We start from the raw sequence: 17,121 nt of genomic DNA, 5'->3' as shown, positions 1-17,121 counted from the left end.
CGCACACATACACACACACACACACACACACACACACACACACACACACACACATGTGTAATAATGCACATGTTCTGCTCTCTCTGATCAGTCGGTCCACAGACGAGCGGTCAGCCTGTGGACGCGGCAAGAGCGCGCAAGTGGTTTTTCCACTTATTATAATTTATTATTATTAATAATAAATAAATTAATTAGTTAAATTAAATTAATTAGAGTCCCTTATTATTATTTCACTGGTTATATCCAGTTCTCCTGTTACTCAGTTTTGTATTTGGCACTTAAGTATCTTCTTCTCCCTTTCCTTTCACTCAACATGTGCTTTCAATACATTCTCTCTAACAACTTCTCTTTCTCTCACACCCCTCGCCACTCGGTCTTCTCATTTCTAACAACGGGAAATACTCAACTCTCTCTTCTCTATGCAATAACATCTCGTTTGAATATCATGCCATTACACTTACAACTCCCATTGAGATCCATATTGTAGTCATATATCGCCTCCACAACTGGGAAGCTTTGTAGAGGAGCTGGACGTGCTGCTGTCCTCTTTCCCAGAGGATGGCATCCCACTCGTAGTCTTTGGCGTTGACACTTGCTTACAGATCCACCACAGACTCAGCTCCGTCCTACTTCCACTCGCTCCTACAAGTCTACGTCCCTGCCAGAAGCCTACGACCGGTCAATGAGTGACGCTCGTGGTCCCATCACAGAGAGCCTCTAAATCACTCTCCAGGACACCCTCATTCACGGCTCCATGCTGGTGGAGTGATCTCCCGTCCCTCATCCGGACGCAGAATCCCTGACAGCATTCAGGAGACTCATGAAAACTCCTCTCTTCCGGGAGCACTTGACCTCATAACAAATAAAACTCTTTCCTTTTCCCTCAATCCTCCCTTGACTGGCTTATGCTACTCTGAGCAATGCCTTGCGTTATTTTTGCCTCTTCACGATGACTCGCTTTAATTTAGTCCTAATTTGTAAGTCGCTTTGGATAAAAGCGTCTGCTAAATGACTAAATGTAAATGTAAATATCTGAGTCTCTCACTTCTGCTGATGTTTCGTCTGATCAGAGCCACAGCCACACAGAAGACCGCGGGCAGCATCGCTCCCAGAACGGCCCGCCACAGGAGACCCGGACCCCACGCCACGCTGAAAGCAGGAGGAGAGGAGGAGTCATGTCTCAGGAGGATTCAATACATGTGCACTAATGTCAAGTCACGGCACCTCTATTTATATAGTGCTTTTTACAAAACAGAAGCTTTACAGAGATAACAGGAAAATAATGCAACAAGTTTGTTTCCAGAAGAAAATAGTGTCAGCTAAAGTAAGTTCAGTGATGTTTCAATTTTGCTGTAAAAAAGTTATTAATTTAGTTCATTTATATAGAGAAAGAGAGAAAACCGTGAAGTCATCGTCCCGCTCAGTTCAGTTCTCATATAATGGTGTCAATGCAGGAGATCAATAATATTGAATATTAAATGAAATGTGTATCTTACTTGTCTTGGCTGGATGCTGTGGTGTGGCCTGTGTAGTGAACAGTAACTGGTCTTGTGGCCTTCCTCACACTAATATGAACTGGCATCTGGTATTTCCCATCGGAGCAGAAGTACCATCCACTGTCCTCTATCTTCAGCTCGCTCAAGCTCACGCTCAGAGCCTCCCCGTCTCCTCTGACATGAGCTTTATCTGAGCTTTCTTCATCTCTCCCAACACACGAGCCTCCGATCTGACACCACAGTGACGCTCCGTGACAGAGGACGGTGACGCGGCCTCCCTCGTAGCCGGACACGCTCTGACTCGACACGTGGAGCCGGGCTTTACCTGGACAGGGCACACTGAACGTCAGAGACACGTCTAAATGTGTACATTCTGGAATATGACAAGAAGAAAACTATGGAAGCTTGTTTGCGCCACAGAGTAACAGATAAAAAAGGTAATAATTGCAACTTTTCATCTTGCAATTCTGACTTTTTTTCTCGGAATTGTGAGATAAAAATATGCTATTGCAAGTTATAATGTCTGAAATGTACGGTGGCCGAGAGAGCTCAACGCGCTGCAACTGAAGCAAACACATGCAAACAGAAGAAAAACACCTGCAAATTAAAAAAACATCTTCATCAGTTTCACAACACACCTGTGCTCCAAATACAGAAACGCGCTGCAAATAACACAGACCACAGCGGAAATGATTCCAGGGGAACCAAATAAGTCATTAATTTGCAGGTGTTTTTTTTCTATTTGCAGGTGTTTTTTTTCTATTTGCATGTGTTTTTTTCTATTTGCATGTGTTTTTTTTCTATTTGCATGTGTTTTTTTTCTATTTGCAGGTGTTTTTTTTCTATTTGCATGTGTTTTTTTCTATTTGCATGTGTTTTTTTCTATTTGCATGTGTTTTTTTTCTATTTGCAGGTGTTTTTTTTCTATTTGCATGTGTTTTTTTTCTATTTGCATGTGTTTTTTTTCTATTTGCATGTGTTTTTTTTCTATTTGCAGGTGTTTTTTTCTATTTGCATGTGTTTTTTTCTATTTGCATGTGTTTTTTTCTATTTGCATGTGTTTTTTTCTATTTGCATGTGTTTTTTTTCTATTTGCATGTGTTTTTTTTCTATTTGCAGGTGTTTTTTTTCTATTTGCATGTGTTTTTTTCTATTTGCATGTGTCTTTTTTCTATTTGCATGTGTTTTTTTCTATTTGCATGTTTTTTTTCTGTTTGCATGTGTTTTTTTTCTATTTGCATGTGTTTTTTTTCTATTTGCATGTGTTTTTTTCTATTTGCATGTGTTTTTTTTTCTATTTGCATGTGTTTTTTCTATTTGCATGTGTTTTTTTTCTATTTGCATGTGTTTTTTTTCTATTTGCATGTGTTTTTTTTCTGTTTGCATGTGTTTTTTTTCTATTTGCATGTGTTTTTTTTCTATTTGCATGTGTTTTTTTCTATTTGCATGTGTTTTTTTTTCTATTTGCATGTGTTTTTTCTATTTGCATGTGTTTTTTTTCTATTTGCATGTGTTTTTTTTCTATTTGCAGGTGTTTTTTTTCTATTTGCATGTGTTTTTTTCTATTTGCATGTGTTTTTTTCTATTTGCATGTGTTTTTTTTCTATTTGCAGGTGTTTTTTTTCTATTTGCATGTGTTTTTTTTCTATTTGCATGTGTTTTTTTTCTATTTGCATGTGTTTTTTTTCTATTTGCAGGTGTTTTTTTCTATTTGCATGTGTTTTTTTCTATTTGCATGTGTTTTTTTCTATTTGCATGTGTTTTTTTCTATTTGCATGTGTTTTTTTTCTATTTGCATGTGTTTTTTTTCTATTTGCAGGTGTTTTTTTTCTATTTGCATGTGTTTTTTTCTATTTGCATGTGTTTTTTTTCTATTTGCATGTGTTTTTTTCTATTTGCATGTTTTTTTTCTGTTTGCATGTGTTTTTTTTCTATTTGCATGTGTTTTTTTTCTATTTGCATGTGTTTTTTTTCTATTTGCATGTGTTTTTTTTTCTATTTGCATGTGTTTTTTTCTATTCTGCAGGTGTTTTTTTTCTATTTGCATGTGTTTATTTCTATTTGGATGTGTTTTTTTTCTATTTGCATGTGTTTTTTTTCTATTTGCATGTGTTTTTTTTCTATTTGCATGTGTTTGCTTCAGTTGCAGCGTGTTGAGCTCTCTCGGCCACCGTAGAAATGTAAGATAAAAAGATGCAATTCTGAGAAAAAAGTCAAAGTTACAAGATAAAGTTACAATTGCGAGAATGTCAGAAATTTTTAGATATAAAGTCAATTGCAAGAAAGTGTGAATTTCAAGATATAGTCATAATTGTGAGAAAGTCCGAATGGCAAGATATAAATTCATAATTGCGAGATTACAAATTTATTACAAGATTTTGAATGGTAATTTTTACAACTTCTTATTACAAGATACGTTTATCTCATAATTGTGAAAAAAAGTCAGAATTGTAAAATGTAAACTCGCAATTATGAGAAAAAAGAATTGAGAGATAAAAAGTTACAATTGCCCTATTTTTATTCTGTGGGATAAACAAGCTAAACACCTGGATTGATTTACATACGCAAAATACCTTTTATAACCTCCAAGTGGAGTTGTGCGTGCGGATCAGACCCAGTGCCCTCGATGGCACACCAGTAGGAGCCGGAGTCGCTCTCCTCGGCGCTGCTCAGCGTGGCGGTGAACACCTTCTCTGTTCGGTTATCCGCTAAACACATTCTGCCGTGCTTCACTTCTCTACTGAAGAGCCAAACGCCTCCAGAACTCACATATTTACGGTTACTGACATATCTCTCATTATATAAACAAGGGATTATGATGGTTTGATGTTTTTGAACTGATATTTTGCTGACTGTAAGAATAGCTGTGGAAAGAAAAATAATAATAATAAAATTATTATTACACTAAAGATTTTATTTAAGCTGAAGTGAAACATTAAATGTTAGGCTTACAACGCCTTGAATGCATGAGCTCATCTGCATATATATGCATATTCCCATCCATGTTATAATGTTACTCGATATTAATATTTCAGATCATTGGGTGGACTGAAGGAAAGCATCTCCTTTCTCCTGCGCTGTGCTTGCTCTCACTGTTCTTAAAAACTTGCTGAAGCTGCTAACTAGAATCTGCTCCAAATGATTCACTAAGAACGAATCACAAAATTAACTAAGAACCCGCTTATGAATTATTGGCATTGGATGTTTTGATTTTTGATTAAACGGGACACACCATAACTGCTGAAATGTCTCTAGAGATATTCATGTCTGAGGTTATTCGGAGTGCAACATTGGCTGTATATGCTGTTGAATTATCCATCTATGAAATAACCAAAATAAAAGATATGCTAAACTTATGATAATATAATTCTTCTTAAGATGTTAAGATGCTTTTCTGTTTGGTTTCAGTTGAAAACACAATCCTGTATACAGTAGATAAAATGACCATTAAACATTAACACTTAGTTCTTGTCAAGTTGATGGTGATGAATATACAAACCCAGCTAAATATAGATAAATTGTGCTGAAAAGCTTGTTATTCCACACACCATATCAGCACTGACTTCAACACACATTCCCAAACTCCCAGACAGACGGACAGGTAAATCAGCGGCGTATAACAGCTTGTCGTACCTGAAGAGTGTGTGACGAGGAACATGACGAGCAGAGTCGTCTTCATCATGCTGGCGGAGTGAGAGCGAGCCGGTCGTAGCAGGACTATATTTATTTCACTCTAGAGAATATGTGAACACAGTTTACACAGCATGTGTGAGCCGTGGTGTGTGTGTGTGCAAACACTACACACTCCACATCACTGAACACTTTCTCCTCACAATGCACATCATAATAGTTCATATTGTAACACTCAATGCCAAGTGGAGAAAACCTATATAATGCAAGAGCATATTCTTGTTGTATTGTTATATTTGCATGAGCGCTGCTGTTTCTGTTGTTCCTTCCTGCTGTGTCTCAGAAACTCAGCGTTTATAAGAGAACATCCTGCAGATCTGATCAAAGATGAGATCATATGATCAGATCTGTTGCAGATAAGAGGTTTGAATGATGAAACTTACAACCCTTTAAGGGATATATACAGTATGTATATCCAGTGAAATAAAACAAACTACATATATAGCCTAACTCTCAAGTGCAGTATAGCCATAAATACTCATTAGAGCATTAGTAGTTCCTCATACTTACTTTCCATATCAGGCCCAGAAAACACTCTACTGACGCTCTTTAAAAGGGCTTTACGTGAGAATGTTCACTGAACGGCCACCGGTGGCGCTATAACAAGAGCTGCTCAATTCTACATAGAACCTCTTTCACGAGTTCACACTATACAATTAGAGGGGGCAGGGGCGGAGCTAGACTCTCAGTACAGTGGGGGCGGAGCTAGACTCTCAGTACAGTGGGGGCGGAGCTTCATCATGGGGCCCTCTGCTACCAAGTCATTTAAAAATTAAAACCGTAAAAAAAAAAAAGGAAAATATCTGATGAATGCATATGTAATAATGTGTCACTTGTTGAGCCAAGTAAGCTTAGGCCTATATGTTAAATAAAACACAAAGGCTATCTCGTTCTTTTCAGAGAACAGTCTGTTTTCTTTCGCTTTGAATCGTTCTGTAAAAGTACACATTTTGAGCTTCCTATAGATATATTTCTCAGGTGTGTGAGGCAAGTAGGCCTACTCTGTGTTTCGGCAACGGCGCCTCCGTGTCGTGATTATCTATTGTCTGCTATATTTACTTCTTATTTATTAAATCCAGGCAATTGGTTGATGAAACATTGATTAAAATTAAGATAAAATTAATACAAAACGAAATTCGCCTTAATGAATGACTTTGTACTTTGTTTGATGTCTCTGGGAAAATTTTAAAGCATCTTTCAGTGCCGCTTTCAGAGCGCTCGCGTCCGTAACCGGGAACTGTCTCGTAACATTGTTTTTCCCTCATAAATGCGAACACGAAAAATAAGACAAAATTAATGTTTTGTTCTGTGGAGAGCCAGCCCTTCTTCATCCGGTGGGTAGTATTACTTTTTGTAGCTACTTTTGCCACCTAAAAGTTAAAGTTTTTTTGTGTCACGTCCGTGTATTTCCCTCATATTAAATATAAAACGCATGTGTAGACTGATATTTTTCTAATGTCTGGAGTCTGGACTCCTTTATTAAGGAGGATAAACAGACGTTTCAATATATTGGTATTAAATGCATTTTCTGAGAATTTACATTTCAAGTTTTTTACCAAATGTCACGTCCATAACGCTGGAATTGCCCAATTTTAAAGAAATTATCCTCAACTGTGGTGTAGTGTAGGTCTACGCATTTTATAATGTTAACTTCAAACAATAGCCTACTAATAGTAATTTAAAGATGTGGTAGCATTGGATCTGGACGGAAGGATAACGCTGGGAGTTGGAGTGTGTTGCGATTCTGCCTTCTCACTCACATTTCGGTTTCATATCGCATATCAGCCATCATTTCTACTAAAGAAAATGACAAAAAATAGTAACGCACAGTAATTTGGATCAGTAATTTTAATCTGATTACTGGTTTGGAAATAGTAAAGCGTTAAATTACTCGTTACTGAAAAAAGTTCCCGGCATCACTGCTGGCGAGGGCCCGTTCCTGTCCAGTGACGCGCGATCGGCGGCGTTTGAGGGGCCCCTAATTGGCACGGGGCCCTGGGGCGACCGCACCCTAGCACCCACGCTATCTCCGCTACTGAGAGGGGGTACAGTTTAATGCGTATGTGGCGTGCTGTCCGGGGGGAGGGAGCTCGGCCCGAACCCAGAGTACTCCCCCTATGTACGTGTTTAGGACTGGAAGTGTGGAGAAGGGGCGCTGGAGGGACGCTGCTAAACTATCAATGGAGTGAGGTGAGATTGCTGAATCTATATATACACCTCTTATCATTGATTGCTGAGTGCTCTCCACTCATGTTAATTATCTGAACGTGCTCCTCGCGAACTTTGTTAATAAAACATCATATAAAGTCATGAAAGGGAAGCAGCGCTGGTCTTCTCTCCTCTATTGTGTCGTATATCGAGTGAAACGCTTCTGGAACAAGAACACATGTGGGCGGGGCTTGATTGTGTCTGTGGGGACCTGATTGGATGGTTGTGGTCTGCTATTGGCTGATCTCATGTGAGTGACAGGTTTTAGCCCCGCCCTCGTCATCAGAGAAGAGAAGAGATGCTGCAAGAGGAACTGATTCTCATTCAACATTATTAACACAATAAAGATGACGTGCACACATAAATCATTTACAATAAACACTGCGATATTACATAATTTATTTAATGGTGACTTTAATGGACTTAACTTAAATACATCAGAACATGTGAAGAACTGGTCTAAAATACAGGTTTCACACACAATTGAACTAAACTATATAGTTATATAGTTATATAATTCTAAAACTATATAACTAACTCATATCGCCTCCCGTTAGCCGTGATCGTAACTGTGCTCCAGGGTTGTGTATGAACCTCAGGTTAGTACTTTCTTTCAGCTAAATGTCAAAAAGTCTTTGTTGTATTTTCTAGACAGTGTTATCTTGTTTTGTCTAAAAGGTCTGGGCTCTCTATTGGTCGCTCTGGTGGCGTTTCCTTGATAACGAACTCTGACTTCCTGTGTTGGCCACGATACACTCAACACACTCAACACACTCGACACACTCAACACACTCAACACACTCAACACACTCGACACACTCAACACACTCGCGGCCTGTCCGTGAAGCGCTCGTGCGCTGGGCTATAAATGACACACACACAGAGAACCGGAAGGCTGTAAGACACAACCTCAGGGGAAACACTCACTTTAAACTGCACGTCCACATCATATACAGCCGAGGAGAAATGTGTATAAAAACAGAAATGTTTGAATAAGATTTCAATGTGCAGTATTTATCAGACACCATTTAATTAGAATATTGTCTTGTTTATTTTATTACTTGTTATAGCTTTCGTAAGATAACTAACATTAACTAACAATGAGCAATGCATTTGTTACAGTGTGTCTTAAAGGGATAGTTCACTTTGAAATTAATTTTTGGTGTGTTTTAGCTTACCTCAAGGGCATCCAAGATGTAGGTGTCTTTGTTTCCGCAGTAGTTTCAATTTTGGTATTTTTAGGTCAAAGCGTTCTTGTCTGTCAGTCATATAATGCAGGTCTATGGTCACCACCTCAAAGAGCAGCACAGAGAAGTCCAAATTAAACATGATTTAATGACTCGTAAATGTAAGTACACATTGATGGCCTAAGACACGAAACGAGCGGTTTGTGTGAGAAAACGAACAGTATTTATATCGTTTTTACCTCTTTTACCGCTCGTTTCGTGTCTTAGGCCATCAATGTGTACTTACATTTACGAGTCATTAAATCATGTTTAATTTGGACTTCTCTGTGCTGCTCTTTGAGGTGGTGACCATAGACCTGCATTATATGACTGACAGACAAGAACGCTTTGACCTAAAAATACCAAAATTGAAAATACTGCGGAAACAAAGACACCTACATCTTGGATGCTCTTGAGGTAAGCTAAAACATACCAAAAATTAATTTCAAAGTGAACTATCCCTTTAATGAACACATGTTAGTAAAAACACAGCTGTCCACTGTTAGTTCATGTTAACTAATGTAGTTATCGAACGTTAACAAATAAACCATATTGTAAAGTGTTACCGATGTCTCTTTATGTCATCAGTATTTCAGGATTTGTACTGTAGTTTAAAAGGGTCATGAACTGCATTGTTTTGTAATGTTTCCTAGGGTGCACTAATATAATGTTAGTATGATTTATACTTCAAAAATGGTCATAATTGAGAAATAAAAGGCTTTTTTCTACAATGATTTTAACCTCTGATTTAAACGCTCTGTTTAAAGAGGCGTGTCTGTGTGAGTCTTCAGTGTAAACGCCCACTGCTGTGATTGGCTTTGAGACTTCAGTGTAAACGACCACTGCTGTGATTGGCTGTGAGTCTTCAGTGTAAACGCCCACTGCTGTGATTGGCTGTGAGTCTTCAGTGTAAACGCCCACTGCTGTGATTGGCTGTGAGACTTCAGTTTAAACGCCCACTGCTGTGATTGGCTGCTGTGAGTCTTCAGTGTAAACGCCCACTGCTGTGATTGGCTGTGAGACTTCAGTTTAAACGCCCACTGCTGTGATTGGCTGTGAGACTTCAGTGTAAACGCCCACTGCTGTGATTGGCTGTGAGACTTTAGTGTAAACGCCCACTGCTGTGATTGGCTGTGAGTCTTCAGTGTAAACGCCCACTGCTGTGACTGGCTGTGAGACTTCAGTGTAAACGCCCACTGCTGTGATTGGCTGCTGTGAGTCTTCAGTGTAAACGCCCACTGCTGTGATTGGCTGTGAGACTTCAGTTTAAACGCCCACTGCTGTGATTGACTGTGAGACTTCAGTGTAAACGCCCACTGCTGTGATTGGCTGTGAGTCTTCAGTTTAAACGCCCACTGCTGTGATTGGCTGTGAGACTTCAGTGTTAACGCCCACTGCTGTGATTGCTGTGAGTCTTCAGTGTAAACGCCCACTGCTGTGATTGGCAGTGAGACTTCAGTGTAAACGCCCACTGCTGTGATTGACTGTGAGACTTCAGTGTAAACGCCCACTGCTGTGATTGGCTGTGAGTCTTCAGTGTAAACGCCCACTGCTGTGATTGGCTGTGAGTCTTCAGTGTAAACGCCCACTGCTGTGATTGGCTGTGAGTCTTCAGTGTAAACGCCCACTGCTGTGATTGGCTGTGAGACTTCAGTGTAAACGCCCACTGCTGTGATTGGCTGTGAGTCTTCAGTGTAAACGCCCACTGCTGTGATTGGCTGTGAGACTTCAGTGTAAACGCCCACTGCTGTGATTGGCTGTGAGACTTCAGTGTAAACGCCCACTGCTGTGATTGGCTGTGAGACTTCAGTGTAAACGCCCACTGCTGTGATTGGCTGTGAGACTTCAGTGTAAACGCCCACTGCTGTGATTGGCTGTGAGTCTTCAGTGTAAACGCCCACTGCTGTGATTGGCTGTGAGTCTTCAGTGTAAACGCCCACTGCTGTGATTGGCTGTGAGTCTTCAGTGTAAACGCCCACTGCTGTGATTGGCTGTGAGACTTCAGTGTAAACGCCCACTGCTGTGATTGGCTGTGAGTCTTCAGTGTAAACGCCCACTGCTGTGATTTGCTGTGAGTCTTCAGTGTAAACGCCCACTGCTGTGATTGGCTGTGAGACTTCAGTTTAAACGCCCACTGCTGTGATTGGCTGCTGTGAGTCTTCAGTGTAAACGCCCACTGCTGTGATTGGCTGTGAGACTTCAGTTTAAACGCCCACTGCTGTGATTGGCTGTGAGACTTCAGTGTAAACGCCCACTGCTGTGATTGGCTGTGAGACTTCAGTGTAAACGCCCACTGCTGTGATTGGCTGTGAGTCTTCAGTGTAAACGCCCACTGCTGTGACTGGCTGTGAGACTTCAGTGTAAACGCCCACTGCTGTGATTGGCTGCTGTGAGTCTTCAGTGTAAACGCCCACTGCTGTGATTGGCTGTGAGACTTCAGTTTAAACGCCCACTGCTGTGATTGGCTGTGAGACTTCAGTGTAAACGCCCACTGCTGTGATTGGCTGTGAGACTTCAGTGTAAACGCCCACTGCTGTGATTGGCTGTGAGTCTTCAGTGTAAACGCCCACTGCTGTGATTGGCTGTGAGTCTTCAGTGTAAACGCCCACTGCTGTGATTGGCTGTGAGACTTCAGTGTAAACGCCCACTGCTGTGATTGGCTGTGAGACTTCAGTGTAAACGCCCACTGCTGTGATTGGCTGTGAGACTTCAGTGTAAACGCCCACTGCTGTGATTGGCTGTGAGACTTCAGTGTAAACGCCCACTGCTGTGATTGGCTGTGAGACTTCAGTGTTAACGCCCACTGCTGTGATTGCTGTGAGTCTTCAGTGTAAACGCCCACTGCTGTGATTGGCTGTGAGACTTCAGTGTAAACGCCCACTGCTGTGATTGGCTGTGAGACTTCAGTGTAAACGCCCACTGCTGTGATTGGCTGTGAGACTTCAGTGTAAACGCCCACTGCTGTGATTGCTGTGAGTCTTCAGTGTAAACGCCCACTGCTGTGATTGGCTGTGAGACTTCAGTGTAAACGCCCACTGCTGTGATTGGCTGTGAGTCTTCAGTGTAAACGCCCACTGCTGTGATTGGCTGTGAGACTTCAGTGTAAACGCCCACTGCTGTGATTGGCTGTGAGTCTTCAGTGTAAACGCCCACTGCTGTGATTGGCTGTGAGACTTCAGTGTAAACGCCCACTGCTGTGATTGGCTGTGAGACTCCAGTGTAAACGCCCACTGCTGTGATTGGCTGTGAGACTTCAGTTTAAACGCCCACTGCTGTGATTGGCTGTGAGACTTCAGTGTAAACGCCCACTGCTGTGATTGGCTGTGAGTCTTCAGTGTAAACGCCCACTGCTGTGATTGGCTGTGAGACTTCAGTGTAAACGCCCACTGCTGTGATTGGCTGTGAGACTTCAGTGTAAACGCCCACTGCTGTGATTGGCCGTGAGACTTCAGTGTAAACGCCCACTGCTGTGATTGGCTGTGAGACTTCAGTGTAAACGCCCACTGCTGTGATTGGCCGTGAGACTTCAGTGTAAACGCCCACTGCTGTGATTGGCTGTGAGACTTCAGTGTAAACGCCCACTGCTGTGATTGGCTGTGAGACTTCAGTGTAAACGCCCACTGCTGTGATTGGCTGTGAGTCTTCAGTGTAAACGCCCACTGCTGTGATTGGCTGTGAGTCTTCAGTGTAAACGCCCACTGCTGTGATTGGCTGTGAGTCTTCAGTGTAAACGCCCACTGCTGTGATTGGCTGTGAGTCTTCAGTGTAAACGCCCACTGCTGTGATTGGCTGTGAGTCTTCAGTGTAAACGCCCACTGCTGTGATTGACTGTGAGACTTCAGTGTAAACGCCCACTGCTGTGATTGGCTGTGAGACTTCAGTTTAAACGCCCACTGCTGTGATTGGCTGTGAGACTTCAGTGTAAACGCCCACTGCTGTGATTGGCTGTGAGTCTTCAGTGTAAACGCCCACTGCTGTGACTGGCTGTGAGACTTCAGTGTAAACGCCCACTGCTGTGATTGGCTGCTGTGAGTCTTCAGTGTAAACGCCCACTGCTGTGATTGGCTGTGAGACTTCAGTTTAAACGCCCACTGCTGTGATTGGCTGTGAGACTTCAGTGTAAACGCCCACTGCTGTGATTGGCTGTGAGACTTCAGTGTAAACGCCCACTGCTGTGATTGGCTGTGAGTCTTCAGTGTAAACGCCCACTGCTGTGATTGGCTGTGAGTCTTCAGTGTAAACGCCCACTGCTGTGATTGGCTGTGAGACTTCAGTGTAAACGCCCACTGCTGTGATTGGCTGTGAGACTTCAGTGTAAACGCCCACTGCTGTGATTGGCTGTGAGACTTCAGTGTAAACGCCCACTGCTGTGATTGGCTGTGAGACTTCAGTGTAAACGCCCACTGCTGTGATTGGCTGTGAGACTTCAGTGTTAACGCCCACTGCTGTGATTGCTGTGAGTCTTCAGTGTAAACGCCCACTGCTGTGATTGGCTGTGAGACTTCAGTGTAAACGCCCACTGCTGTGATTGGCTGTGAGACTTCAGTGTAAACGCCCACTGCTGTGATTGGCTGTGAGACTTCAGTGTAAACGCCCACTGCTGTGATTGCTGTGAGTCTTCAGTGTAAACGCCCACTGCTGTGATTGGCTGTGAGACTTCAGTGTAAACGCCCACTGCTGTGATTGGCTGTGAGTCTTCAGTGTAAACGCCCACTGCTGTGATTGGCTGTGAGACTTCAGTGTAAACGCCCACTGTTGTGATTGGCTGTGAGTCTTCAGTGTAAACGCCCACTGCTGTGATTGGCTGTGAGACTTCAGTGTAAACGCCCACTGCTGTGATTGGCTGTGAGACTCCAGTGTAAACGCCCACTGCTGTGATTGGCTGTGAGACTTCAGTTTAAACGCCCACTGCTGTGATTGGCTGTGAGACTTCAGTGTAAACGCCCACTGCTGTGATTGGCTGTGAGACTTCAGTGTAAACGCCCACTGCTGTGATTGGCTGCTGTGAGTCTTCAGTGTAAACGCCCACTGCTGTGATTGGCTGTGAGACTTCAGTGTAAACGCCCACTGCTGTGATTGGCTGTGAGACTTCAGTGTAAACGCCCACTGCTGTGATTGGCTGTGAGACTTCAGTGTAAACGCCCACTGCTGTGATTGGCTGTGAGACTTCAGTGTAAATGCCCACTGCTGTGATTGGCTGCTGTGAGTCTTCAGTGTAAGCGCCCACTGGTGTGATTGGCTGTGAGACTTCAGTGTAAACGCCCACTGCTGTGATTGGCTGTGAGACTTCAGTGTAAACGCCCACTGCTGTGATTGGCTGTGAGACTTCAGTGTAAACGCCCACTGCTGTGATTGGCTGTGAGTCTTCAGTGTAAACGCCCACTGCTGTGATTGGCTGTGAGACTTCAGTGTAAACGCCCACTGCTGTGATTGGCTGTGAGTCTTCAGTGAGACTATAGACACATTCCTCAACGAGTCGTTCTCTGGGCTCGGTTATTGCATATTCTTATAGTATGATGACCTCTTATATGTCAAACCTTCAAGAAAAATTAGATTTCTCAGTTCATGACCCCTTAAACAAAATGCCATTTAATCCGCTGACAAACATCTTTCCAAAGAAAAAAAAAAAACTATCAAAAAATGCCATAATATAGATGCAATATATGAGAGCCAGGAAAAATAAGCAGGATTCCTGGACTTTGTATTTATTAAGTGTATAAAACATTTTTCTTTGTTTAAAAGCAGCTGGAAGACTTACCTGTGTCTTTCACATCTCAATATCTGTTCTCTCAGCGTCTGACGGCTTCGGGAATAGAACAAAAGTGTTTACATAAGAATAACACACACATCTAAACCTCATAAGCACCTCTGAGCCGTAACTGACACAAGAAGGTCGCAACCTTTCACTCTTTAACACACATAAAGGAAGGAAATACTTCAGATAACAAGCTGTGGTGAGACAGTAAAACCCATTTACTCTGACCTTCTGTGAGCTGATATTTCTCGGCAACAGCCGCTCTGTTGAACAAAAACACAAGAATATTAGTCGATCATTTCACATTAGTTGTATTAAATAAGTAGCATATGCATATGAATGCTGATTTTGCACAACATGATCACAATCGCTGCTCAAAATCACAATCAGCAACATGATCTGCCATAATAACGAGCGCCTGTATGTTTCTCATACATTTGTTACTTTTGGTTAATCAAGTAACATCCATAATGATAAGACCTTTTATTGTACAACACTGCATTTCATATAACTAAACAGCAGAATATAATATTTGTATTTGTTAGATTTTATATTTCTCTGATTCTCTTTAAAATCACTTTTTTTCTGAACCAAACTATTTACAGTTCAACATTTTCAGTTTTACTAAATAGACTTTGAAACAAAAATAGACAAAAACAACCAAATAAAATTTTAAAATTTCAATAATTCCAAATATGAATAAAACCTATATATAATGATCCTAAAATGATCCTTTAAGGGCAGAGACTGGAGGTTATATAGGATATAGCCTGAAACATTCTGGTCTTGATTTAAGGATTTTGAGGAAAAGACACACACACCAAAGTGTATTCAACATCCTGAGCATTTTGAGATGTTGGTTGATGATGAAAAAAATGCCACATCATTTTAATCAATAAACACCATGTTTAGAGCCTGTGTGTACGTGCTGGCCATTTCCAGCATGAGCAGAGAGTGTGTCGCAGACGCCTGACGCTGTGCAGTGTGTGAGAGTGGGAACATGAGTGTGTCGTCATCAGCGGGAGAATCTTCTGCAGGACTCACGCGGTTCACCACTTCATGTTGTGTTTCCCAGCTTCCTTGTACAAACGTATAGTTCCTGCTCATGTTTCACACTTACTGTAAGCTTGTGATGATGGACATTTCATCATGATAATGCCGCTCGCTCCTCTGCAAACCTCAGAGATCATGTTGCAAACCTCAGAGATCATGTTTCAAGGCATTTTATTAAGATGTAAAAAGTCTGTCTCATCCTGTCATGATGAAATGATGGAGAAATCCTGCCAGACCTGCAGATGTGGGATTTCAGGCTCTGGAATGAGATTCCCATCAATCATTGATATTGATAAAGAATTGCAGGACCCAATTTTTGCTCATTTTCAGTTGCAGGTTTTTGACTTTGAAGCCAAGCTTGTGTGTGGACAAATACATATTATTCTGAAACGCAGCTTTAGTCAAACCTACTGAGAAACTGCGTGTCTATATATTAACAACCTAAAAAACATCAATCTATTTGAGTTATGACAACTTTGAATGCAATTATGTAACAAACCACACTGAGTTAGAGGAACTTGTAGAATAAGCAACAAAAAAAAAACTACTAAAAAACTTACTGAAAACCTAAAAAAAAAAATAAGTTGAGAAACCTACTAATACTAAACCTACTGAAAAACCTCAAGAAAAGCTAAAAAAAAAGGTAACGCTTTATTTTAAGGTGCTTGTAATAAGCAGTAATTAACAGTTAATAAGACACTTATAAGACCTTATAAGATGCATATAAGATGCATATAAGCATTAACTACTTCATATAAGGGTTAATTAAAGGTCCAGGCCCTGAAGAGATCAGGGAAACTACTCCCTCTTGGGAAGGTCAATTTTTAAGGGACTGGGAGTTTGTGTTACCATTTATGTTTGTTCGGCTGTTCTAAAAGTGCAATGTATTGATACTTGAGAAATTTATTATTTAATGTAATTTATTTATTATCATTATTTAACGCTTATATGCATCTTATATGCATCTTATAAGGTCTTATTAACTGTTAATTACTGCTTATTACAAGCACCTTAAAATAAAGTGTTACCGTAATTTAATTAGCATCTAAATTTTTTCAAGTTTTCAAAGTTATCAAGACACTTTCATTGTTACAACTTAGAGAAATTTGAGATTAAATTATACACAATATTAAGTTGATGTGAATATCAATATTATTATGCAAACAGAATTTATCAAAATAATGTTTGCATGTTTGAGATCTCACACACCTGAAGCGCTCACACTCGTGCGTCTGAGATCTCACACACCTGAAGCGCTCACACTCGTGTGTCTGAGATCTCTCACACCTGAAGCGCTCACACTCGTGTGTCTGAGATCTCACACACCTGAAGCGCTCACACTCGTGCGTCTGAGATCTCACACACCTGAAGCGCTCACACTCGTGTGTCTGAGATCTCTCACACCTGAAGCGCTCACACTCGTGCGTCTGAGATCTCACACACCTGAAGCGCTCACACTCGTGCGTCTGAGATCTCTCACACCTGAAGCGCTCACACTCGTGTGTCTGAGATCTCACACACCTGAAGCGCTCACACTCGTGCGTCTGAGATCTCACACACCTGAAGCGCTCACACTCGTGTGTCTGAGATCTCACACACCTGAAGCGCTCACACTCGTGTGTCTGAGATCTCACACACCTGAAGCGCTCACACTCGTGCGTCTGAGATCTCTCACACCTGAAGCGCTCACACT

The 17,121-nt window shown here is 41.5% G+C and overlaps 1 protein-coding gene across 1 annotated transcript; it reads right to left on the bottom strand.

Moving 5' to 3' along the window:
* Positions 1–946: 946 nt before the first annotated feature.
* On the bottom strand, positions 947–15,482 carry LOC130103403 (uncharacterized). The gene is made up of 6 exons (XM_056269648.1): positions 15,301–15,482; positions 14,557–14,638; positions 5,130–5,229; positions 4,070–4,360; positions 1,497–1,821; positions 947–1,149 (listed from the first exon to the last, which is right to left on the bottom strand). Exons 1-6 carry the CDS (start codon positions 15,480–15,482, stop codon positions 1,005–1,007), a joined length of 1,125 nt encoding a protein of 374 aa, XP_056125623.1. The 3' UTR covers positions 947–1,004.
* Between the last annotated feature and the right edge of the window lie 1,639 nt (positions 15,483–17,121).

This window comes from Rhinichthys klamathensis, unplaced genomic scaffold (assembly GCF_029890125.1).
Source record: "Rhinichthys klamathensis goyatoka isolate OS25496 unplaced genomic scaffold, OSU_Roscu_1.1 h1tg000287l_1, whole genome shotgun sequence".
Taxonomy (NCBI): domain Eukaryota; kingdom Metazoa; phylum Chordata; class Actinopteri; order Cypriniformes; family Leuciscidae; genus Rhinichthys; species Rhinichthys klamathensis.
The sequence above is the reverse complement of the archived record's forward strand: the minus strand, read 5'-3'. Positions and strand labels throughout refer to the sequence as shown.